Source organism: Blennius ocellaris (genome assembly GCF_963422515.1).
Source record: "Blennius ocellaris genome assembly, chromosome: 5".
NCBI classification, from domain to species: Eukaryota; Metazoa; Chordata; class Actinopteri; order Blenniiformes; family Blenniidae; genus Blennius; species Blennius ocellaris.
In genome coordinates this window covers 20291148-20319132 of record NC_137654.1, presented here as the reverse complement: position 1 = coordinate 20319132, position 27985 = coordinate 20291148, and the positions used below count along the sequence as shown (strand labels likewise).

Sequence of the window (27985 nt, the reverse complement as noted above, 5' to 3'; positions counted from 1 at the left end):
AACACCTCAGTTACAGACCAGTTTCGATGGTTCCTGTAAAGACGTTTCAGGCCAAGCTCCTTCTGAGCATAACTTAAAAACTTAAGCTGTGCTCATGCAAAAGAACAGCTTTCATAAAAAAAAAAAAAAAAAGATTAAATTAAATAAAAAGGAAAATGATGTTTCTACTTGTTTCAGTATTCTATTACATCTGCCCCATAATTCCTAAAACACCACGGAAGTCAGCCTCCGAGACAATCGGAAAGAATCATGCATACAAACGGCTGCTTGTCTGTTATATGTTACTATAAGGTCACAGAGGGGCTTCTGTAACTACGAGAACTATTATCAAACAAAAAAGAGGTCGTTCAGATCAGTCAGTGAAAAGCAGATCTGTATTCAAGGCTAAAAAACTTCTCGTCACCCAGAGGGCAACGTGGAGCATGACAGTCGCTTAACAGTCATGTTCACATATCTGATTAGTGTTGGGTCACGCTGCTGATTACTAACAACTTGCTCCTTTCATGAAGCTCAGATTGCCATTTGAGAGTGGTTAAAACATTAATCAAAGCTGATCGGAGGAGAAGATAAGGAGTGACAGCATTTATCCCTTTGTACCCGGGTCTAACTGGATGCACCCGGGTCTAACGGCGTCTCACCGTGTCTCAGTGTCTCATCGTGTGTCACCTGCAGCAGCCCCGTGACTCGCCTTGCTCTGATCCCACCGTTGAACCGTTGAACCTGCCAAGCTGAAGTAGTCTTGGCAGCATGCTGCCGCGTCAGTATTGTTTTTACGCTGTCAGTTTGTCTCCGTTCAGACCAAAGAACACCAGCTGAGAAAACAAGATTTAGCATCGGCCGCGCACCACAAACGAGAGCCCTGACATGCTGCCTTTACTGACTCAATTCTCTTCGTATATTTTACAGTCACACATCTTTGCTTTAAGAAGATTACAAAATTGTACTAATGTCATGTACTGTGCATGAGCTGCACACAGACATCATTTTAGTCATCCAGATTATAGGTACAGTTTGTGTAACTGGATTCAGAACATTAGTCTCCGGGGCAGGCAAATGGAGAGTTGAGTTACATTAAACATTAGATTATACAACATGCATTTAATTTGTATGGCTGGGGTCGCATTTTCTTTTGTTAAGGGATGTTTTCTTGATTTAAATCATTGGTTTCAGGGAAGAGGACATTGTAAGTTCTTCAAACTGCCTCCCACTGAAACAAATTGCAGCTATTTAAAGAATGCCAATAAAATAAACATAACAATCTCTATACTCACTCTGGTAATGCCACCTGCTTAAGAATATTGAACTGCTCAATATATTGTGCTATTAACTTGAGGCCATATCGTTCAGCCCTACACCAACCTACCAACTATCTCAGCTGCTTCGCTGTCTACCACGATGGTGCGGAACCACAACCAACAGACAAAGTGTCCCAGGTCATGCTTGTACGTCCCTATATTAAATTTCCTCCTCAGAGCATGAAGGTCTAATCGACCCTTTACTGTCAACAAAACTAAACACAATTTTAAGATCAGTCAGAATCACTGACAGTTTGATTATCCACCAACATGATGACAATACATCAGCAACTATGTCGTCACTGTGCCACAATAATACATGACAAAGTCTGCGGACCTGCTGTGTGACAGCATGGAACTGTGCACCCATTAGTCTCTGCTTGATATCCTGCAGCCTGCAGCACAGAGGTTGTGTGAAGACAGGAAAGGTCGGGGTTCGCAAGTGGATCTCTGTTCATCACATCAAACCCACAGTTAAAACTAATGGAAGATGTCAGGCCGGGTGTAAAATGGATGGATGTGCACAGAGCTCAATACCTGACGTGCGTGTCGTATCATTGAATGATTTCCATCTTTGTTTCCTTAAGAGCTAATGAATGGACGCAGCTTTCTCAAATGACACAAATCAAAACAGAAGCATGAGTGTTTTTCTGTAATAAATGAGTATTTCAATTAATCAGTAGACCTGAAACCGACTGTAAATTCACAACAGGAACAATTTGGAGTTCAGATTCACGGCTAACACGGGTGCATGTTGGCGTACAAGGGAGGCTTTTCAGATGTTGGCAACAGCAGTTGCATTTTTGTCGGGTGAGAATTGTGCTGATGGTTTAAATATACGGCCATGAAAAAGAAGGGTGAAGGGCTCAGACAACAGAACTTTGTTGTCTGAGCAAACCTGCAAGCTTCATTTCATTTACTATGTTCTGTTAGGATCTAAGTTCACATTTGAAATCTAATGAACAACTTACACTGACTCTACACAGCTAACTGAGCTTTGATGGTGATACTAGTAATTTGTGAAGAATATCATTAACCACAAAGGTCGAATTAAAATGAAGAGTAAACCTGGAAACAGCACACAGTGAGATAAACATATTTTATAAACTTCCAGGGGCAACTGAGACCAACTTAGAAGACAAAACACAAATCACCTGATGTCAAGGTTTAAGTCAGTCATATAAGCAAAGAGCAATTCAATCTTTTATATTTTCAATAAGGAGTGCAAGAATTAAAATCAAACATTTGGATACATTATTAAATAGATGGAGTGGCTGGAAGAATAAAAGAGAAAGTGTCTTCCAGCTCTTTTAGTGGGTTCATCCCACAGTCCAAAAACATGCATGTGAGGTTAAATTGTCCTTATAGATCTACAGTATGTGTGTGCGTTAGTCTGTGTCCTGTGATGGCCAGGTGACTTGTCCAGGGTGTGTCCTAGTAGCATGGATGTAACTATGACAATATGTTAAAACATAGCAGCTGTTTTCTGCTGTTGTTTCTTTAGCACAAACAAAATGTACCAAGTTGAATCAGTTTTTCTTCGGCTCTTAATCAGACAGACTACGGACATCAGTTACGGCTTGCTGCCGGATCCTTATGAAATGGCTGCATGAACAAAAGCTGAACCGTGGCGATATGAAGATTCGCACCAAACACTTGAGCTCATGGTCTTTTAAAAACCAAAAGCCAATTTGTCCATCAATACATCTTCCACACCGGCTTTAAATAGGGTGGTAAACAAGCTGGCAGACATTGGGACACCAGAACCTCCTTGACGTCACACCTTACATCAAGTGAGACACATTAAAGTTATGGAATTATAAAAAAATTGAAAATACAAATACAAATGTTTTTTTTATTATTGTTGTTGTGAGTTTACATGAATATTTAAGACTAGAGTACTGCCCAGCTGCGGGTGTGTTACTTGTGATAATTGTGACCTCGCAGTGGAACTGTCGACATATTCAGAGGCATAAAGAGATTACTCTTGTTGACAGCGTATTTGCTTTACCTGTGACTGATTTGTTTCTCATCTGTATTCCCAGCATGCTTCCACTTCTTCCAGCATGTAATAAGATTCAGGTTTGAGCTTTTCTATTTACCAATCACTTGCTCGTTGACTGTGACACTGTCTGCTGCGGCGGCTGGTTGGAGAATTGCCTGTCAAAAGTAAAATGTTAGGACGTGATTACCATATTTAGATTAGTGCATTTAAATGTAAACACAGCATCTTATTCATATGTATATGTGAGCCGCCTCTCAAGCTTCCCTCAGCACAGAGGCAGATGGATAGAGGGAGTTAAAAAGCAAACTGTTATGCAGGCCCCAATGGGGATCATTTTTAAAGGAACAAGAATTACCGTATTAGGGTCCTTGAGTCCAAAAGTCCTCAGCATGCATGATGGAACATTCAAATACAAATCTTTGTTTTCATAGAGCTTTTCTATTAGATAGACGAATGAAAAGCTCTTATCTGATTCCTTCGAGAACAACAGGCCAAGTCCAACTTGTTTGTTTACAGACACATCTCCAAAAGTCAGTGCAGCACAAAGAAACCTCCTCCTCAGAGACACTTTATACAAAACTTTTCTTTGCAGCAGCGTGATCGGAGATGAGCTATGAGATGAATTTCTGGGGTCCTTAATGATATTAAAGACTAACAAAGTGTGTAGAGCGAGAATTTAATTGTTTTGAGTGGTTCACCACTTCAGAGGCAAAGAGAAAGAGCAGGAGACAAAAGTAACGTGTAATTTTAATTTAGAAATTTGGAGGTGTAGGTAGATGCATAGGTAGATCACATCACAAGGCAATGGATAAATTTTATCTATCTTTAAGGAGTTAAAGAATCGTGAAAAGACAATGTCCTTGTCTGACTGTAACTAATAGTTGAACTGAAACACGGAGTCATATGGTATCATGTGCAACCAAACTCTACTTGTGACATTCATGCACAAAATGATTTTCTCTGTGGCTTTATGCCGCAGGGAGTCTTTTCTAAATTCCGTTAATTCAAATGTTGTGGCATCACTGTTATAGACTTTAAATTAAATGTACTTTAGGGGATTTGTCTGCATCTCCCAGCCTGAGAGTTACTTCAACAGCTTACAGCACATTATACAATCCTTATCATCTCCATCGTCTTTCATGTCCGGAGAAAAGTGACACAGTGCTTATGTTCATATGCTCAATAATTCAAGATCCATTTTGTCATTTTCTACCTGTGCAACCTCCGGGGCAACTGGCTTGATTTCATTGCATTGGTATTCATAAGATTGACAGGCACAATATTGGTCCATCTTTTCTCTGGGCGAATTCCAAACGACAGTCAATCACAGCAATTGTTCACCATCCGAGAGAGCAGGGGACTGTCAGATCATCTTCTACCAGCCGACGAAGCTTGCATGTATTAGCATCAAAAGGGCGATAGTTTGGGCTTTAGTGTGGTAATCGCAATTATCAAGTTCAAAGAAAAGAACACCTTAAAAAGGATTTGTGAATTGAATTGAATTTTTGACTTATTTCTTTGATAGAAAAGGTTTGTCAGTGTTTGGCATCCGAATGCACCAGAGACACAGACACTGAGTAACATCACATGGTAAATGTCCACATGGGAAGCAGCAAAACACGGTCACAGGTTAACGGATGTGTTGCACCAAACAGATGAGACACTGCATTTATTCATCCAGTGGATGAAGTTTCAGTTTAAGCAAACTGTCATATCGAGGAGTGGAAAAGGAATGGCAGGTTTATTTATTCATCACCACTCAGGAACAAAACATAATTAAAATGGTTTAAAATTTAAAAAACAAAAAAACAAAAAAAACAAACATACCTAAACACTAGTAGACACGTTTAAGCTTGATAGACCTAATGGAATAGTTTGTGACAGCCCTACTGTGGTGGGAGATCTTTATTTGTTTCTCAGTATTCATGGACTCATGAGAAAAACAAAATGCCATTGTGATTGACCACAATACAACTAAACTATTTGTCATCATAAATGATGCATATTAGGTTGAAATAAAATTTCTAAATAAACAAATATGAATGTTTAAAAGTCATACTCAGATCAATGTAAGAACCCCTGAGGCAATAAAATCACATACCACGTCCATGCTTTTTTGGGTTGTGGAAGGAAACGTGCATCAAGAGAGAACGTAGAAACTCCAGACAGAAAGGGTCCCTAAATCAACCAAAACAAAGGAATATATGCATGCCAAAAAGGGCAAAAAAAACTGGAGTAATGTTCCAGCTGTGCAGTGCACCAGTGGGCCCAGAGCTTATCTTTCTAAATGGAGATACAATTCTCTGGTGAAACTACAAACAACAGGAAAGTGAAAACCATGGGGGTCCGCACTCTCAGCATTGACTATTGTGATGTCAAACAGCAATGACTGATCCTGCCAAGCTAAAACAGTACCTATAATATAGTGTATAATAAATTGACCACACTTCTTTGCATGTAGTCTCATATAAAGCGTGCATTTCAATCAAATGTTATATTTCAGCTCCAGTTGTAACTGTGCATGTGAAAGTACTGGCTGCGATAACACTGTAAACCTCAGGGTACTCAATACCACCAGTAGTCTGTCCGCTTTTAATCAACATCCGAAGTTTATTTCTACTCTACTCATGTTAAATAGATTATATTTAGTGTAATCTAATTATAATTTGCCTTTGTAAAATCTTTAAACATTAGTTTTATAATATATTTGTGTCATTTTGACATTTGTATTATTGTACACAGCTAAATATGCTGGTGTTAATGTACTGTACTTATATAATTTAATCATTTTATGATATAATTTAATTCTATAGATCTTGACATATTAGTTTTATTATATCTATCCTTTAGTGTGTGTAAACTGTATACTAGAATATATGTAGTTTGTTTAAGATACGCATATGGTAATTTGCTCCAGCAAGCATAATGAAGAGGCTGGTGTCAAATTACAGGTGCTTGAGGCTTAGTGGAGGCAGCCAATTACAAGAAAGCGGGCTTTAAGCCAAGGCAAACACAAAAAGAATATACAGACTGACAATAAACTGAAATTAGACCGTGGAGGAGGGAAGTGTGTTACATGACATAGTTAATCCATTTCATAGCAGATTCCATGAGGACTGAGTCGTTAGACGTGCTACGATGAGTGCTACCAACTAAGAAATTGTGATTTTGATGTTCTTCTCGCACTTAAGAGTAAATACGCAACAGAAAATATTCTGAACGCAAGTGCGGCACACGCTTCAATAAAGAGTCCTTCTGCAAAAAAAGAGTTTATAAAGTTTCCTCATTATATTTTAGGTTACCTATGCAAACAACCTGTCTTGATCCTCTTTTCATCCTCCACCTGGTTTTTACCTTTTAGAGTTGTTTGCCTCTAAATCCTCTCGTATCTCGGTGGATTTGTACGACTCCTCCAGCTGCCTGTGAAGTCTTTGACCTTTTCCCGCTTCTCTGGCCATCTGTGTTTGTTCCTCACACTGTGACAGCTGTGAATATGATTCAAATATTAACATTTACGGTATCCACTCAGGTGAGACAGGACTCTCCTCTTCTTTTGGGGATTTCATCACCACAAATAAATCAAATACTTAAAAAGAAAAGTGGAACTATAATTTTATCAACTATATCAAATAATAAAAAAAGTATTAAATAAGTCTGTACTTCTTCCTACCCCCTTTCAAATATGTAAAGCAAGTAAAGCAATATATTTTTCTTCAAATTAGTACCATATTATCTGTTAAGACTCAAAATTTCTGACCATCGTTATAAGGTTTTTTTCTTCTTCTATTTTTTTGAACTATTTTGATGATAAATTGATATTACTGAACTGTGGTGTTCAATATTCCAGATTGGAGTCCAGGTGAAGTCTTTATATGTTGACTTTCTGCACATTCACTCCCACTAACAAGCACATTTTGATAATTATTGGCTCTAATATTGGTGCCACTTGCTGTGACTGTGAGTGTGTGTGGTTGTCCGCCTCTCTGTGTTTGTGATGTTTGTGACTGGTGATGGGTTCACCTGCTCACAGTCACAAGGGATCAGATCCAGCACACCCTAAGAAGATGGAGGGACGTATTCTTCTGGTGAGTCACTTTCTGAGCTGATGAGTTTTGGTGTTTATTCTGGGCGTAACAATGTGCAGCTGAAGATAAATTTTATATAAAATAAAATGTATGTCTGTGATAAAATGCATAAAATGTATCTTCAAATCTCTTCGGCTGGGTACGGGAGCCAGCCCACGTTTGTAATTGAACAAACACATGGTGCTTTTAAACAAAATCCATCAGACAGATAGTGTATTTCAGCTCTGCAACCCTCAGTCGCTGCTTATTTTAGCATCTGTGTCTGATTTTGAAGAGTAGAGATTAATAAGGATTTGCATATTTTTCAAAGAATCAGGCAAAACCATGTGCATCATGTTGCACCGCAAAGATGGAACAGTGAGATAAAAAGAGACAAAAGCCAAGTTTGTGAAAGAACCCACATTAAACTGTGTTGACGAATCAACACCCTCAGGGAGAACATGAGGATGCACAATGAGGTTGCGAGATAGTGGAGAGGAGGGGGAATAATGAGGCGGATCGAAAAGCATTTCCATTTTCTTCCTCGATCACCAAGAAGCGAGTTGAGGAATGATGGGATGGAAACGTAATGGAGCCCACTTTAGGCTGTTTATGCTCCACTTTATCATAAAAAATGGACAAGTTATTGATGAAGTGGCTCTGTCAGAGGTGATCTATCTCAAGCTGGAAATTTGAATTGGTTCCAACAGTGAAAGTGTAACTCCTGGCAATGTTGTAAATTAGAAAGTAACATCAGCTCAGTGAGCTATGGCATCATTACAATACTTTTTTTTCTTTTTGTTTCTGGCACCCCTGCTGTGCTTCTAAAGCCGGCTTGTCTCAGGTCACCTTCCAATTTGTAAAAAAAAACAAAAACGTACCTCTTGTATTTATCCCACTTCAAAGGAGTAATCAGGAGTGACTCCCCAAGCAACAATGAAAAAACAAAAATAAAACAAAGGAAGAACAAGCTTCTATTTTTAGAATATGGGGTAAGGATCAAATACTCAGCTTTTTGGGGGTTTTTTAAACAGCAAAAGACATCAGAGAAAGGGAAAATAAATGGCACCAAAGAAGTGAGTGAATGAAATGCCTTGTTTTCTGCATCATCCTCATCAGTAATCTGGGAGAAAAAGATAATCACTCATGTCCTGTTTACATAATCATGCTTATTTGTTATAATTGGCTTCCGCTATCATTTATTGAGTGGAGACTTTGTTCATTCCTTCTTCGCCGATTGTTGTTTTTTTCTCTCTCTCTCTTTCTGTGCTTGACTTCCATGAAACGGTTCAGATCTTTCTCTTTTGCAGTTTGGGTCATTGTAGTCGATCTGGACTCATTATTCCTGACTGGCCTTTCTATGTAAGTGCGCAGCTCTAAGTAACTTGCTCTCACACAGCTGGTTTGCAGCGTGTGTCCGATTGTAACACCAAGTGATTCATGATTCGACTCACTGCATTCATAGCTTCACATTGTGACATTTGTTTTGTCTTCTGTTTGCCCCTGAAACCTTGGACACTGCCAATAACTACATGTACCTTTCACAAGCTATTTCAAAATGTATCTTTATTCATCACTGTGGGGAAAAAGCTGAACGACATAAAAAACAACAACAAAAAAATAAAAACAAACATGTACAGGAAGAACATGCAAACTTCTCACCGATAGCCACCCCAAAGCTTATACTCACACTGGGCTTTTCTTTACTGTGCTACGAGAGCTAACCACGACTCCATCACGCAGCAAGCTTATACAAATGTACTCTTAAAATTATATTAGTAAAACCTTATGAGAATGGTAAAACAGGAGGGAGTAGCTTCCCATAGTTTGGTGTTTAACAGTGTTTAAAGGGTTTCGTTCTCCACTTCGCTCCGACTCATCATGAAAACTGTAATTTGCTGTCGCTGCAGACTGCACTCCATCATTCGTTATACATTTGGTAACTTTATGCATTACTATACCGACTGCACATTGGAGATAGAGCATCTGCAGAATAGCAGTAATGTATGAGGGCAACGAGAAGCATACAATGATGAATTATGGTGTCGAAATGAGGAGGATTTATTCCAGCCTGGTGAGTGATGTCTTGTGGAAATAAAGTAATGATCAGCATTTAATCATGCAGTGCCTCAGCATTGGTTTACAGCAGTACAGTGGAGTGAGCGTAGATTTAATGTAAGAAACAAATTAAATATGAATGACAGTCATATGTGAGAAATACCATGTCAATGACTTCTCAGTCTGATAACAAATACTTTTAATAAATTTTTTTGTATAATTTTGTAGTTTGCTGTGAGTGAAGATGTCACAAGCGTGCCTCCTGACCCGCTGTCAGGTAGACATGTTTTACATTAAGGAATGCGTCGCATTTAAGAAAACGAACTCCATCAACAGAGGCTTTTTTTATAAAAAGAAAATCTGCATAATCGTTGAAATGCACAGAACAGCAACAGTTCCTTAATCCATTCCAAGGAACAAAAGCCTTTTATGGCAGTTCAAAGCAAAACAAAGCACTCACTTAAGATCAAGCAAACAAATGAAATACTTTAAAGGTCAAAGATTAGTCAGTTTGCAAGAATGAACAGTGGAACTCTCAAGATGTTTGAAGTCAACAACACATTTAATGCAAGTCGTGAAGTCTGAATACCAAGAGGAAGAAAACGACTTGTGCGGCATTTATCTACATGGAAAAATATTTTCACTGCAAACACAATTCAGGCAGACATTTTTCATCATAATATACTGAACAAATTTCTATGTATTTTTGAGAAAATAAGAGTGGCCGTAGAGGAAGAGGAGAAGGTTCGTGAAGCATTGAGGGAGGAGATGCAGGCGAAGTGAGGGGAGGGCAGAGAGAAGAAGACGATCTGCTCTGGCAACCCATGCCGGGAAAATAACCAAACAAGAAGAAGGCCAATGTGCAATGAATATAAACTGCAACATGTTTGGGTGAATAAGGCGGTTCTGAAAAAGTAATTTCACTGCAGGAAAATTCCAATCAGACAAGTAAAACTGTTTGGAGGTTCCTCACTGCGGGATGCCTGTAATAAGGAGGAATACTTTGCAAGTTCCACGTCCAGTACTATAACGCTGCTGCTTTTGCTCGTCAATAACGACTGATGAGTAAAGAGTATAAGACACCGTATGGTGATTTTCAACACTGAATGAACGTTTTTGTCATTCTGACAAGAACGTCATAGCACGTTTTCACATGGTTTTGGCAGAGAGCCAGCAGATGTTGGAAAAGAACAAATCATTGTTGTAATTTTTCAATCATGAGCCAAACATTAACATTATAAATAACTGTTGTGTAAAAGTGCTGTGCTGCTATATCAGGACACCAGGATAGGTATTATCTTCAGTACACCAGCACTCCCTTTTGCATCATAATGCATAATTACAATATTTGCAATGGCATTACAGAGTGAAGAGAGTTTCTCGAAGCTTGGTGCACATCATATGTAACAAAGGCAGAAAACAGTCCACAGTTCTCCCTGTCCTGACTCGGGTGCACATGGTTAAGATAAACCAAATCTTTGGTCTTAATGGTTAACAAGGTCATCCACCATCTTTATATATTTATCGAGGTTATGGTCACAGGCTTCTGAAGTCACACAATACTCCAAATATCCACTGCACAACTGCAAACGCAAACATCTAATATCACATTAAATAATATCCCATGCATCCCGACCATGTGATGTTATTGAACACGATTCATGAAAAATCACTCTTCTTTTCTGGACATACAAGATTCAGCACATTCTTTATTATTACCCACACACAGGTGGTCAAATTAACAGCAACCTGCCTTCAGCGTGAAGATAAGTCTGCAATCAAATGTCTCGAGTTGGGATCTTTAAATGGAAACAGATGCTCTGCAGCCCAGACATCCGGTGGCTCTGTGTTCATAGTGATCTTTTTCTCAACTACGCTCAGAAGAAAATCCATTCACTATTGTATCTCTCTGTGCATCACGCTGTACTCCTGATGGGTATTAAACTGTGTGTGTGTGTGTGTGTGTGTGTGTATGTGTGTGTGTGTGTGTGTGTGAGATTGTCATCCTGCTTTCTCTAGCGCTCATCCTCTCCAGCCTCCACCTCTTTTACAGCAGTCCTCACCTTCCTCACTCTCTCCCTGCTCCATGTGTTTCTGTCTGTCCCTGAGTGTTTAGTTCTCTTTGTGTAACAGAAAAGCTTAAATTGTCGCAGCAGCTCTCTGCAGTGTTTAACTACTTTACCACCATTCACCTCATGACTGACTCTCCCTCACTCTTTATCACACTTTTTTTTTCACCCTCTCATTCTCATTTAGGTGTTCCGTCATTCCAGCCAACCCCTCTGCTCGGCCTTTTCCTTTAAGTTGAGCCTCTTACACTTAATACATATTTAATCCAGTGTTTCCTCCCCCGGACACGACTGACCCCTACACGTGGATCAGAGTTGTCTTACAGGACGAATGTAACCTCCTCCCTCTGATTGGAGACGACTTTAGCTCTTTGTTTGCTTGACACACCCACATCCATGACAGTTGAGAGATCTTTTTATTGTGTGTACTGCATTATACTGAGTATTTTCGGTCATTGACAGTGCGTCAGCTGTTCGGGAAGCAAGCGTGGAGTGGTAAATTCAGCGGCTCGGGTTGCAACCATCAGGAATCCAGTGTGAAACCTGTGCCAAAGGAAACGTGCAGATAATACCACCAGCAGATGTGACTCTGTGGAGCTAAAGCACATGCTCTCTCGTTATCGGGATATTCTGGTCACTGGGCGCATTTACATGCATACTACAAATCTGGTCATTATCCCATTTCTAGACATATGAGATTATTCAAGTGATCATGTAAACATGCACCAATGCAAATTTGATGAAACATCTGGAGCGACAAGAAAACCAATTTGTGAAAGTGAAAAAAAAAGCATTAACGCAAATATTGTTTTAAACATCAAATATGCCTGATTCTAAATCCTAAATTGGATACAGATGGAGCTTCTGTCCATCTTCTTCTTCATTATGTGTGTGATTTGGGTTTGTTTCAGGGAGCATACACATGAGTATCAAATAGACTAACACCACTGATGACCTGTGGGGGCAGTGTTGAGCAGTATAGTTCATATGTGACAAGAGAAATAACAGGGGGGAAAAAACAAAACAATAGAAATAATGACCCTTTGAGGAAAGAGAGTGTCAACGTGTGGATACAAGCAAAGCTCCAACATGTCCTCAGGTGGACTTCGAGGCAAAAAAGCTTCAATAGTGTCGACAGTTTAGAAACGTCTTTATGAGCAAACCGTCAAAACATGAAATAACAAATTATCCTCCGAGACCAAATCTTAAATACTAGTACAAACACCATTACTTATTTTACCAATTTTGAACCAATTCAAAATTGGTTCAATTTTCATGGATGCTTGAATTACAACAACCTGCACTGCCCCCTACTGGATGTAATAATTAATAAAGACACTGAAGCTTGAAACGTGCGTACCAGTTTGTATAAGAAGCATATTTGGGCCTTAAGACTATGTTCAGCAAATAAAAAGACTGAATGTTTTTACAATTAACAGGAAGTCTGAGACTCATGTCAGTCTCATTATTACAATTTTGTGATTATTTTTGTAAACCTTAGTGATCCCCGTGGGGAAATTCTCTGCTTGTAACCTATCCTATATTGTGAGAGCGATGGGCTGCCACAGTGCAGCGCCCAGGCAGCGGAGTCATGTAAACAGACTCAGTGATGGGAAAATATGGATGGCCACAGATTATATTGATGGACAACATTGTTAAGGACAAATCTTAATTCCAGTTGCCCATAGTTGTCAACTATGTGTTGTGACAATCAACGATCAAGAAAAGAGAAAAGGAGAAAAGAAAGGTGGAATATAGTGTAAATATACTGGGTCAGCATCATGATAGCAGCATCCTACTAAATGACTACTTCTACTATAAAAATCATCAGCTTCGGATTTAATTATGGAGACCACAATCTGCATTCTGTGCAGTTTGGAGTTACAATGTCGACAAAGGAAGCTTCCAGAAAGTTTGTTGCACTAAATCAAGGGAATATGTTTGAGTTGTGGCATGTTGCTAATGTTTTAGACAACACCCCTTTGAAAAAAATGTCTCTGTGACTTGAATGGTAATGAATGTTTGTTTTTTCCGACAGGATATAAAACGTTTTCAAACAAATTCCAAAAATTTTTTAATCTTCAATGATTACTTCAGTTTCTGGCTCTAAGAAACTGCAGCGAATATTTTCTTTGACCTTCCCCGACACCAACTCAAACTTCTCCGGCTTTTATGTGTTTTCTTTTAACGATTTCCTGTGATCAATATTGTGAATCAGAGCCTGGTTCTCTTTAAAATGTAGGTGTTTAAAGCCTGGATATGCAGCTGTGGAAAGTGAATCCAGGACACCAGCAGCCGTTTTCTGCATCAAAATTCATTTTATTCACATATTAGTGGAGAAAGGTTGAGCTGAGAAATGTTGTGCATGTGGAAAAAAAAAAAACAATCACAGAAGGCATTGTGACTGTCGATACATGTTGCAAAGGCTGAATAAAAGCAGTGAGGGTGAATAATGAATACTCAATATTTATTCATTCGGGCATATAAAAGTCTAATGGACTCCAAACACTCTGATCTGCACATAAATTGAAGTGTGAAAGCCTGAGTGCACTACCAAGAACTAATTTCTAACACCTTTGATCAAAAGCTACTTTAATTTCTTTCTTTGTATTTTCTTTGCAGCGTCTGATGGGAATAAAAATGAATACAAGTCTTTTTTCATTCAGATGAGATGCTCGCGAGACGCTCCTAAGATGTTTGGAGGCAAGCAAACTCAAAATATGTTAAATAAGAGTTTGCAGAAACATAAGACATGAACACAGTCAGTTTTATCTGAGTGTTTGTGAAACTGCACCTCACCAAGTTGGATGAACTTAAAACCCACACAAGGGACCGGGGGTTTAAAAAGTGCTGCATCTCTTTGTACTGACATTTCAGTGCTAAGGAGAACTAAAGTGCAAAGTGAGAGGGAAGAATGCAAAGATAGCACAAAAACTGCCGCATAAATAAACAAGTACAGATCATTTGGGGGAGATAAATGTTTACTGAAATGTTTTGGTGACATTACTGACACAGACCCAGTGAGACCATGACTCTGGAGCCCGACTTTATAAAACTGCATGAAAATGTTAACACTGACTTCAACATGTTCCTTTTTTTATGCGTTCTGTAAATGTCATTGCCAATAATAAGTATAGATTGGGTTTTCAAAGTTTCAAAGTTAAGGCACCATCAAAACAAGCTCAAGCTTCATCCAACAAACAGGAAGTTCAAGTAATAAAGTACAGCATCAGTTAAAATAACAACAACACATAAAAACAAGGACAAATTCAAACATACAAGTTGGAATTTTAGATAAAACAGAGGTTGAATCAGAAAATGGTTATTCAGCTACAAGAACACATCTTGAGCCAAGAGCTGGTAAAAAAATCTGCATTTAATGACCCGGATGAGCAATCGGACATAATGGGTATAAAGGGAGGGGCCAGAAAAGACAAGCTTTTGTATTCAAATCAAATGGCATGTTTAATGGGACTTATATTATATGTTCATATTTTGTGGTTTCAGTTAAAAGACAGACAGACGCATTGTGAATCGCCTATAATCAGGATGACAAAACTGGACTGAATTCAGCGAGCTGCAGGAGCCCAGTAGTAAAAGCATGAATTCAATTTCCCCCATTGAGAGGAGGGGCCAGCTTCAGTCACAAGTCTCCCCACGAAAAAGCTGCCTTTGACCACGGATTTCATTTAATGATCGGATTTTAACGAAGCATCTGGAACAACATGAAGTTTTCTTACAGTACGCCATGAGATAAAAACAGTCATTCTGTGGTTGATGGGAACATTTCAGATCTTTGGTCGTGTAGAAATGATGGGAATGAATTAAAGACTGAAAGAGTTTGGCCTCATAATAGAGGAGTTTTTTTCTTTTAGAGATCAAAAACAGAAGAGCACCCAGAAGAGATCCTTGAAGGTAACGGAAGCAGTGAGAAGATTTGTGTGTAATTTACTGATGATGTGATTGTTTCTTTCATGGATGAGTACATGATTGACGCCAGCTCACTCAGTCATCACAGAGGAAGTCATCAATGAGTCATTATTGCTACATCAGTTCCAGTCCTGGAGAATCACAAGCTGAATTTTATGTGTATCAGATAAAACTCCTCCACACAAAAGCCTCCATTCTTTATAACGGTACCAGTTTGACACCACTATATCATTTTATTCTTGCTACACTCTGTGTTCGATGAAAACAAGTGCAATCTTTATGCAATTGTGGAATTTATTATCACCATAACATTGGTGAGAAGTTTAAAGCTCCCCTCAGAGTCTAATAAAGCACATCACACCCCATCCCGACTCTATCGTCAGCAGACTGCAACCGCTGTGAATATCAGGGTTACACATAAAAAGAAAAAGAAAAATCAAAACATACTGTGCCGTCCCGAGAGCACACATTCTGAGAAACTCCTCAAAACACCAAAATGAGGGGAAAAAACTGATATATATTCAGATACTTCAGTCATTTATAATAAATTATTAAGTTGTATGCATTACTGAAACAGTTAAAATTCCAATTGATAATAACTTTAATGTCAAATACTTTTCAACTTGTCCTGAAAATGTAAATGAAGCAAGATACACACACAAAAATGCAAACAAAACATGCACTCAGCATTTCCACCAAGCCTGTACAGAACTGCACTTATTTACACTGCACCCACCCACTCTAGTCCAACGTTTATTGTAATACAATGTCCACACAGAATGATATTAAAAAAAAAAAAAAGGTCTGCTTCTTCTTCTTCTTCTCTTTGAAGATAATCGAGGGTGTGTGGTAATAAGGGTTTGTTCGCAAGCAGCTCCGCTTTTTACCTCAGGTGATTCAAAATGTCTCTTCTCTTTCATGTGTAAGTGGACGGTGAAGTCACGGAGTAAATAGAAAGGGTATGAATATATTTTCATGCAATCTTCAATCGTTAATTCCTTTATAAAGTGTGTCCATGGAGCCCGCTTAGGTGACAATGGATGAACGTACATGCAGAAGGTTTAACTGTGTATGTAAATTAAAGGCTGCTTTCTGAGATGGAGATGAAGTTGATGATGAATTTATACACCGCCACATTTTCAAGACCGTGTGAAGGATCCAGGTGACTGAAGCAGACAAAGCACAGGACCTCAAGTGTCCTTCTTTTGTTAAGTCTTGTTAAATGATGACAAACCAGATGATTTAAACCTAAAATCTTATTTGACGCTGAACTATTTCTTCATGCACGATATTGAATTTTCTCTCCTTGTTGTAGAAATGAGTGACGGCCATCACATTTGTATTTTTTTTTATGCCCGAGATGTTTCTGATTTATGTTTTACGTCTTGTTTATAGATGGGAAATGCCTCCGAAACATTTCTGCTCGTGTCCAGAATATCAAAAGACAATGACTTCCTCATGGGAACGCTCTACACCATTTTTGGTGAGTGCTTTTGGTCATCTTTCCCTGATTTTTGCATTTTAGGATTCCGACTCCTGCCCAATGGTCACCCATTAATGGGTTTGAGTTAGGGTTAGCTATGGATGAAAAAATGTTGAAGCTATTAAGTGAAATACAACCAATTGTTGGATGAAACTGACCAGATTCATCAGCTATTGACAAGCTGGATCTTCTCTGAGCAACTTGATGTAATGTCCATGAATAATAGGCTTTTTTTCTCTGGCTCAGAAAGCACAGCTGTTAGTAATGGAAACACAAGAATTATCTAGAACAACTGTGAAGCACAGACTGCTTTGACCAGCCAAAGTCTTGCCCAATGTGACTTCTACACTTTTGACATGTTAAAGTTTATCAAAGAAGCAAAGGTAAGTTTAGTTAGGAATCTGCCATATAATCATATAGTTTATAGCATATTGTTCTCTGTGCACGTGTGTGTGTGTGTGTGTGCATGCGTAGTTTCATCACAAAAACAACCAACGGCACCAACTAGTGACCCAATATGAAAACTACATTGTCTGTTTCCATAAAATAAATAGGCTGTATGTAATGTAAATGGGCATCGTTTTCAAAATGTTGCTGTGTCAAACTCTTCTGAAACAAAAATGCAAAACAATAACGTGTAACCATGGCAAACATGTGTTTCGGAAAGCTTTTGTTACCCCAGTTCAGACCACAGACACAATACAAGTCAAGTCTCACTGTCTCTTTCAGCACTTTCAGTTTGGAGGCCATGCTGGAGAAGAATAGCTTCCCTGGTTCATTCACATGATAGTTATATCGAAGATACACAAAATGTAGAGATGCTAGCGATATTGTGTATAAAATACTAGATACAAGATAGTAACAGTGCTGGCCCTGACCCCTCCCTGTAACTCAACCCCAGAGTCATATTACTGTATAAATACACTGGCGTAGTAGAGTAGATGGAAAACATCGACATCTGGAATCTATGTTCAGGGACAGAAAACACTGTGTTCACAAACAGCCAAAATTCCCCCAAAAAGTCGACCTTAACTGTTCGCCACGAGCTCTTGTACATTTTCCTCACTTCTCTCCGTCCCTCCACCATCAGGCAGGAATAACGGAAAAGACAATTAGTAGGGCAGCTCGTCTTCCAATCCCACGGTGGGAGCTTCAATCCACAACTCACTCCGTCTCCATGTGTCAAAGTGCCTTTTGGCAAGATACTGAACCAAGAGTTCCTCCTAATTGTGTACAAACCATCGGTGTGAGTGTGCGCATGAATGAGTGAATGTGAGGTGTCATGTAAAGCCTGTTTAGGCTGTTCAGGCAGTACAATGCACTTTATAATTAAAGTCTGCTTCGGTTCCCCACCAAGCATGCTCCTCACATCTACCCCAGTGGGGGGCATCCAGAGTCAAATATGTTGGCATGCAGAGAATAAATACACAGGTCATGAAAATATAATGTAGCACAGTTTGTTTGTTTTTTGCATACATGTACATTAGAAATGTTGATATTGTGATAATGAGACATTTGAGTATTATTATATCCTTCGTTTATGTGTCTCAGGTGTGTTGTCAGTGCTGGGAAACGGGATCCTGCTGGTCGTGGCCTATAGAAAGAAGTCCTCCTTGAAGCCTGCAGAGTTCTTTGTGGTTAATCTGGCCATCAGTGACCTGGGAATGACCACAACCCTGTTTCCACTGGCAATTCCTTCAGCTTACGCTCATATGTAAGTGATCTGTACTGATACATCATTCTTACTTTTTCCTCCTGGTGTTTTGTGTCTTCTGCACATTCAGCGTTTTTTTTTTTCCCCCAAAGAAGAAAAAGATGACATTGAGACTTTTAAAGTGTGAACAGAAAGTGGCGCTATACTGCAGGTAGTTCGTCATGGTTGTTTTGTGCATTGAAATTTTTAAATTCAGCCTCAGTGTAGATCGTCTGCTATAGATTAAAACTGATCAAAGTAAAAATAGGTTTGCAGAAACACCTGTGACATCACTGCATCAGCCAACAAAACCATGACTGCAAATGTATATGAATAAAGATTGTTAAAGGAACTAAATAAATTAATGAATTTGAAACATTTTGGATAAATCTTTCTGATGATCTGATGTTCTGGCCGTGAACAGGAGCACTGCATCGCCATCATGCAGTGAAAGGGAACATTGATAATCATCAATAAATTCCATTTCCATCTGTCTGATGTTTGGTGCTTTATCTGTAAACCTTTGCAGATCCCTTGAGGATGCATTTGTGACACATGTCATTAATGTAGGGTTGGGTCAAAGTGCATCACTGCCCTCTGCAGTAGTATGTGACCCAGGGGAGAGCTGGGAAATACATATATTACTTGTCTTATCTGCAGGATGCAATTCACTGCAAGGATTTTATAGGGAATCTCTCTCATATCAGTGTGTCAGTCGCCAACAAATCATCTTTTTTTTGTCTCCCTCTCTATCCAGGTGGTTGTTCAATAAGACAATCTGTATTGCCTACGCCTTCTGTGGCGTTTTGTTTGGCCTGTGCAGCCTGACCAACCTCACCGTGCTCTCTTGTGTCTGCTGGCTCAAGGTCTGCTGCCCAAACTACGGTAACCCAACTTCAGTTTTCCCCTCAATGAAACTGCTTTGAAAATAGAAAAATATTTAAGAATTTAAAATATTTAGCTTCATTAATGACCTTGTACACTTCAGGTTGTCATGGATTTCCTGAGTGTGTGTGTGTGTATGTGTGTGTACATAGTCTCCAGTACAACCCATGGTCCAGAAAATACTGTAAGTTTGATGACGCGAGATAGAGAATGACCAGATGGAATTTGATACGATTTTATCACAAATACCTTGTTAATACTTAACACTCGTTCCCGATGAATTGAAATTTTAACCACTGGCAACCCTCCACACCTCGACTGATTGTATTCTCACTATACAGCGCAAACATACTGTACATGTTGTGGCAGCATTCAAAGGGATGCAATTAATTACTGATATTTATGAGGTTTACTTCACCCATACTCATAGGAACTTTGCATTTTGATTGTTGCTCTCCTCTGTAGGTAAAACTACTTTGGAACAGGGAGCCCATGAAATGCTGAGGCTTGCAGAAGAGCTAGCAGCTCGGGGTTCATTACTAAGTAAAGAGGCCATGCAATAATACCAGTGTTCGAGGCTGTACTACAACCTATTTAAATAGTGCCAGATGTAAATAAGATGTTTACAAAGCCTTTTGATGTACTCTTTTCCTTCATAATGTATTCCTCGGCAACACTTCATATGAGAATAACTCTTAAATGTGATCGTCCAGCTCCTTGGTTTCTTATTTATGAAGCTCAAGATAAAGTTTTATTGTTATTTTCAGCAGAAATGTGAACATTGTAATATATTTTTCTATTGTGAGAGTTGCAATCAGTCCTGCTAGCAGGCTTGAGATAATAAATAAATTCGAACCTATGGCTGCAACTTTAAACTTGGTTTAAACTATGTGCCTTCTCTCTGTATTGGTGTATTTAACATTAAGAAAACACTACACTTGCATTTCTGAGAGCAAAAAACATTTTAAGAAGAAGCTCTTTGTTTATAATGCAGTATTTGAGTAAAATAAGTCTGTACTAATGTGAGAAGCACAATTGTGGGTTTATATGTTTGAGTTCACATCTATCTTTCGTGTCTGTCACTCTTTTCTGAGTGAATCGGTGATCTGAGGAAGTGGAAGTGTCTCTAATGGATGCTTTATTTTTTCAGCTTGGGGCTGAGTGCAGCCATCATGGTGCCAACAATACAAAACACTTTGCCTTCAGTCAAGTATCATTCTAAAGTGTGTAATCTCACCCGTCAGTCCATTAGAAGAGAGGATGTTAGTGCTGTGTTTTTCCTCATCTAACAGTCATCCATTATCGGACGCACATATGTGAATGAATTGCTTTTTTTTTTCTTTTTTTTTTTTACATTCTCTGAACAATGCCCAGATCACAAATCAGATGAAGAATGATTAAACTATCGGGGACACTTTGATAACAGTCTGAGAAAAAATAAAAATGTCAGTGTGTTTGAGTGTAGCTGCAGCTGCAGTTTCAACGAGCCGACTTATAGATCCAGTTGTCCTCAGTGAACGTGAGGGGGGAAAAACACATTGAAACACATTCTATAGTTTCCTTTTGGAGGCATTCAAGTCTCAGTGTCTGCTTTTCCAAAACCATCCAAAGCCTCAAACTGTGTGGAGTGAGGTATAAACTAAACTAAGTGTCCAATTATTGGCCTCTCACATGGCTTCAACCCCATCGGACACACTTCACTGGGTGGTGCGCACTTGCTCCTTGGAGGGTTCTGTTGTCACGAAAAGCCACACAGATTTCAAGTCATTAGCAAACAAAGACGGGGTGCCAGAACAAGTCTGTCTCCATAATAGCTGAGCAAACTCCATCTGCTCCTGAAAGCTGCAATAGTGTGGTTATCTGATACAAAGCCTTAGATTGAAATGCTTTTTTTTCTCTTTTTTTCCCCACAAATTAATCAACAATGAATTTAAATATTGTGTGAATGCAGCCAGACTTCACACCAGTCAGAGTTGTTGTATGTTAGGATGGACCCCCCCCGTCCCAGCCCACTGTTTGGGTATTCATGATCTCCTGTTTGTGTGGCTTTGGGCTCAATTTCACCCACTTTACCACCCACATAAGATGGCCAGTCATGATTAAATTCCTTCAGAGTGGATAGAGAAAACAATAAAAAAAATCCCCCACAGTCAAAATCAAAAACATAAGTTTGGTTCCATTGGATGAAGATTTACCATGTGACCTTGGAACTGTTAGTATAGAGAAGCCATGGACTGATAATTAACCACTGTGGAGATGCGTCACAACAAAGCTCTGATATTCTTCAAGCAAAAACAATAAATCTCAATCAAATGTGCTCCACTGAAAATGGACAAGGTCACAAAGAAACCATTTAAACATATAATATTACATAGAAGACTGCAGTTGGCAAAGAAACTAAGGAATACACAGACATGTTTTTAAGAAGTCAACCCAGTTTGAGCTTTATATGTTGTGGAGGGTCATTAATCGTTTTTGTAGCTGAAATCATTAAAGATTTTGCAAAATTACATTGGAGAAACCATTTGTAAGCAGAGCAGACAGTTGGGTTGATTTTAGATTTATTGTTCCAGTGGACATAGTTCATGACTTGAAAGGGAACGCCTCTCATCTTCATTGTTTAAAGTTACACCATGAACACAGTAACGATAAATATGCAAATTGACTGATGCTGAAACATTTGCTTAGAAAAACAAGACAAGAGGCTGCTTGCTAATAAGAAATGTAATTTAATGAGCATAAGTGAGAATAGCTCATCGCTTTACCATGAATATTAACTGACTGCTATGACTGAGCAAGGGAATAAATTCACACTACTAACAAACTAAATTCACTATCAGATACATTTGAAGTTAAAATCCCTTGTTTTAGCAATCCATATTAAATACAAGGTTTGTATTTTTCAAAGATATTTCTATTGATTATTTTTCTATATTTTAAAAGGGGCCTGTGTTTTTTTCCCCCCTCTCACCAAAGGCTCATAATTTCACATGAGTCTACTCACTAAACAATCTTATTATATTCATTTTTCTTTCTATGAAAATGTGCTCATTTGTCACAGCACTAGTCAGCCATGATTCATAATTAATAAATCATAATTAATTCAGAATAATTGAGTATGCAATACTGAAAATGACCGAATGCCGTTAAACTCTCAAACTGTCGTCTTTGGTCCAATCTATGAATGTTTGTACAGTTGTACTTTGTAGCGTTGATACTTCACAGGACGAATCTGCATCCTGGGGTAGAGGATCCAAAGGATATCCCATTTATACGCTTCACACACACCGTAGGGGTACACAGAGCCGAGGCACTCTGACACGTACTGTATCAATCAGATTTATAGTGCTTCATAAACAAGATAAAACATGCCCTTGCACAGTGCAATTATCATAATGGGGTAGCAGATTTGGTGGACGGAATAAATAAGAACTAGAAACTTCAGCCAAGAGAAGGGCAAGACATGTGAGATGTGGTGTTTTTTTTACTGATACAAGTGGTTGTTTAATTCAGTCAGATGCGTTTTCAATAGGTTTAATTAATGCAGCTAATAGGCAAACAGTATTTAAGAAGGTTTTTTAAAACATTTCTCTTGTCTGTTTTCCACAAGAATACAGACAACAATAATGCAAAGTTTAAAACTCAAGAGACCGCAAAAAACAAGTGTTTGAAATGCAAATGAGCACAAATAATTACACTTTTATGAGACTTTCCTGCGAGGAACTTGGTAGAAATGTGTTGTCCTGTTGCCTCTTAACTAGTTCATATACCATAGCGGACTGCCCTTCAGGCTAACAGCAGCACACTTTCTCACAAACAAAAACATTAACAAGGACACGGTATCACCGATGTGAAAACCAGAGTATCCATTGCAGATAACTCCACCATGGGCACGGAGCAAACTGAACACTTCAAATCATCTGCAAACCCACTGGTGTGAACCAAGTATGAGCAACCAATGAGAACTGATAGCACAAACGATGCATCATTTCGTTATTAACAGATTAGGTGAAGGGCCAGGCTAATGACATGACTGGTCTACTGGTCTGAAACATATGATCAATAACTTTCTGACCATGGTTAATGAGGGGGCAAACGAAAAGGGGCAAAAGCTACCACAGGACAGGAAGTAATTAGTTTAGCGCAGGGAAAAGAGAACATTTCGCTTTACTGAGTAAACCTATTAAATAAATTAGATGACATGCCATTTTGAAAAATTTGATTACAGATTTCTGGCCTTGTTAAATGGAATTACAGGTAGCAAGAAAGTTTAGTACACACAGCCCAGTGTACCAAACATCTTTAGATTTCAGAAAGGGGGTACCTCGAGAAAACCCTCAAATGCAAAGGAAAAATAATGGCAAGGCCCTGTCAGCCATCAGGTTTGATCCACGAACTTGCTGGGAGACGCCGACTCATTTTAGCAAAGCTTCAAAAACAGAGTTCAACAGAATTTTCCAAATATCTAACTGCACCTGAAGCATTTAGAAGAAAGACTAAGAGAATAATCACCTGTGAGTTTTCTATATAGGAGCTGAAAAGTTAGTCTACTGTGACCTTAAACAACCAAACTTGTAACTTTTCTGCTCATTTTTTTCCCTCCATCTTCACATCCTGGAGGAGGTGTGTGTGGTTTTGCGTGCTAACAGTATCGTTCTTTATCTCGTCTCTTGAACTTCTTTCCGATGCTCGGCCACAAACAGTCTTTCTGTGTTAATATGCTCTTTCTTCTAACCAGCTGTGACGCACTCTCGGGCCAACCACAGTTTTTTTTCCCTTCTTTTTTACTTTTACAAGCATCCGTGTTGTCTTCCTCAGAAAAATGGATGCTGGGCCATGCTACCGGCAGACATATGATAAGAATGGCATCTTTGTGTCACTAAGAATTTCTGTAGGTCCAAAGACCTTGTTTACAGATCCTGTTGAATAAATGCTTTGTGCATTATACTGAGAGACAACTTTAGAGTTTTTACGAGGCACTACGACATTTACAATTAAAATTATAGAAAGGACTGAAACACCCTCAAAGCAGGACAGCATGCAAATCTAAAGCATTGGAAAAGACCGGACTGCTCTCAGATGAGCGGTCTATGAGCATACAGTCACTCACAGAATACTGTAATCTGCAGTGTAAGGAAAGCACAGGAATATTCTGCATCAGATTAAAGCCATCTGTAATGGCTAACGAGCCAACTCTTCCCAACGCCACACAGTCCAATGAGCCACAGGGCGTAATCACCCCCCCTCACGCCCCTTCAACTGTAAGAGGAGCAGACATTGAGCTAAAGAGGACTGTATAGTGCCTTAGATAAGGCTGGCTGTGCTCCCGTCCCTACTGAATGTAGCTCCTACCTAAAACAATTTAAACAGACGGTGATGAAGCTGTTCCCAAGGACCCTCTCAATTACATCTGGCACAAGTGCAACAAGCCAGTGCTACACCATTCATTACCAGGGGTTGTAATAATCCAATATTCCCTATATTTCAAACTGTTTTCTTTTTTTTTAATCCATCTACTATACAGCTCCTTTCAAATCAGTGTCGGGGTGCTGGAAGCAGTCCCAGTCGACGCAGACACTAAGACACTGACACATACTCTCTCTCCAGCAACCATGGACTTCTCATTGTGCAGGAAGAGCACCAACCACCGCACCGCCGTACAGCTAATTCCTTAAAATGAAAGTAAATGAAGATGGATGTCAGTCTTTTTGATGATACTGATTTGCCGTCTGTCGTCCAGAATAGTGAAAAAGTCAAATTTTTACTGTTACTCAAAACAGTCATAAATATGCATCCCATATGTTAAAAACAAGATAATATGTAACAGATCCTAGAATGATAGGAAAACATAAATTTACTCAATATGCTATCTACAAATCTCTGCAGAACCATTAACAAATGCAAGTAAAACACAAAATGCATGTCTTCTGGTTCACAAAGTCTGACTGAGGGCAACACTGGTACAAACAAAAATGCAAACTCGGAACAAAATCCAGACAACATGAAGGACTTAATATTCTCCAAACTGTGCAGAAAAACTAGTCACGAGCAGTGGTGACTGTGTCTTGTAAATGCGTGTATAGATCTGAGACCCGGAAGCACGCAGGAAAATAGTGGTGCAAGTTTTTTTGTTTGTTTTTCCCACATGCGCGAACCCCGAGCAAACATTCTGTGCAGTTACTTTACACGCAGAATATGTTTATGTTCGGGTTGCTGCCATCATGGACATTACTAACTTCACACGTGCATTTCTGTGTACTGCGTAATCCCATATCAGAAGACGCCTGAGGGTAAATGTACATTTTCTGGAAACCACTGGAAACATTACTGTGACATCAATTTGCATCAATTCAAGTCTTTCAAACCACATATTCACAGAGAGAGATTTTCCATCAAGATATCCATCGCTTATTGGATAGTTTCTTTCCACTTCCTACTACTTTTGTCTTCCTTTGTTTTTCTCAGGTAACTCAGTTCTCCTTTTGCTTCAGTAATTACCCTGGTCTCATCTTCCTCTCCTTCTTCAATTGCATTCAGGTAACAAGTTCTCGTACTGCCATGCCGGTCTGCTGGTTGCTTGCATCTGGTGCTACGCTGGGGTATTTGCTGTTGGTCCTCTGTCAGGATGGGGGGAGTACGGGGCAGAGCCTTACGGTACAGCCTGCTGCATCAACTGGCATGCACCCAGTCAGAATTCGGCAGCTATGAGCTACATCGTATGCCTCTTCTTCTTCTGCTACATTCTGCCATGCACTGTAATCTTCCTGTCGTACACGTTCATCCTGCTGACGGTCCGGGGCTCTCGCCAGGCTGTGCAGCAGCACATGTCTCCCCAGAACAAGATCACCAACGCACATGCACTTATTGTGAAGGTAAACACACAGGTTTGCATCTCACAGTTTAAATAAATTGTTCATCTTTTTCACTGATGCCCATGTGGTCGTGTTGCTTTCACAGCTTTCCGTGGCGGTCTGCATCGGTTTCCTGACTGCATGGAGTCCATATGCTATCGTGTCCATGTGGGCAGCGTTTGGAAATCCAACAACTGTGCCACCCATGGCTTTCGCTCTGGCAGCTATCTTTGCCAAGTCCTCCACACTTTACAACCCCATTGTCTACCTGGTCTTCAAGCCCAATTTCCGGAAGTTTCTATGTCGGGACGTGGCCCTGTGCAGAAGGACACTCTGTGGATTTGTGTGCCATGACAGTCCTACACAGAAGGGAACTTGCAGGCAACCTCACCATAATGACGAGTGTAACTCTACAAGGTTGTCCAACGGGCTGCCGGAGAACCACCGGACCTGCAAACACTGTCCCTGTCCTGAAACAGCCGCTGGCAACAGAGAAAATTTCACAGACTACAGCCCCCAGCAGACAGCCAGGATCCTGAAAGGATCCAAACACAGTGAGGTGGCTGTGAGTCAGCTCTCCAACGAGCTGCAGAGTGACTTCCTCTAGAGAGAAACAGACAGCCAAGTGATAAAAGGGGTGACAAAAAGAAAGAGTAGAAGAAAAAATATGACAAGAAGAAAGATTATAAGAGACAAACTGCATGGTAGGGAAATGTACGTCGGAACAGAAATCGTAAAAAGTATAAAAAAACAATTCTTTAGTTGAAATCTTGTTTCATGCCTCAAATATGTGATACTGCCAAAACACACAGGACTATAGTTAAAAGCCAATACAGGAGGATATGCAAGCCAAACCTTCAAGAGATGTGTACCAACAATATTTCATCAGGTTGAATTAATAAGCGTCGGTAACTATCTCATCACGATACGTGATCAACATCAAGCAAGACTGATGAGCTCCAATGCAAATGCACATTTACACTGTACTAAGGAGGAACAAATACTGAAACTTTTTACTTTCTAAACTACCTTTGATGTGTTTATTATAAGTACTGTATGTGATGACTGGTGGGTGTTTATTTATGTACTCCTCAAACTCAAGGACCACAGGGTTGCTGGCGGTGTCTCCCAGGAAATTAGTGCATTCTCCCCACTGCTGGGAATAAATTAAGCTTTCAAAGCCTCAATTAACATAAATATAGCTTCTCAACCTTTACACATCTATATGGACAAGGCCCCCTGAGAACGAAAGGGCTGACCTGCCGAGTTCTCTATTACCTGTGTGAAAATGGACATTATGCCCAGGGGGTGGCGGGTGGGGGCTTGTATTGATCTCTCTGCAGAAAGGAGATGTCAATTTTGTCAATGTCTATTTTGTCTATTAACCCTTGTCCAGGGCTGAAGAAATAACTGAATTATAGACCACCAGAGGACAGGATTTAATGTAACTCTCATTGAGCTAAATTTCTTTCCTACATCCAACATGTTTGGAAACTTTATGTTCAGATGGTTTTTAGAGTCAATTCAATGGATCACATTGTGAAACAAGTTAAATGTTTTCAGTAGTATAGAAGAGTCATTGTATATTTTCATAATGTAAATGACTCCCAAACCATTCGTTTTGATTTTATGACATGAAATCCAAAAACCGG

The 27985-nt window shown here is 39.4% G+C and overlaps 1 protein-coding gene across 1 annotated transcript in view; it reads left to right on the top strand.

Moving 5' to 3' along the window:
- Positions 1-27495, top strand: part of opn7b (opsin 7, group member b) — a 54109-nt gene extending 26614 nt beyond the window's left edge. The window contains exons 2-6 of the mRNA XM_080497416.1: positions 16817-16904; positions 18456-18618; positions 19355-19482; positions 26020-26354; positions 26440-27495. Of these exons, the coding sequence (XP_080353542.1) occupies positions 16817-16904; positions 18456-18618; positions 19355-19482; positions 26020-26354; positions 26440-26940 (1215 nt within the window). The 3' untranslated portion in view covers positions 26941-27495. The remainder of the gene's footprint in view (positions 1-16816; positions 16905-18455; positions 18619-19354; positions 19483-26019; positions 26355-26439) is intronic.
- The last annotated feature ends 490 nt before the right edge of the window (positions 27496-27985 follow it).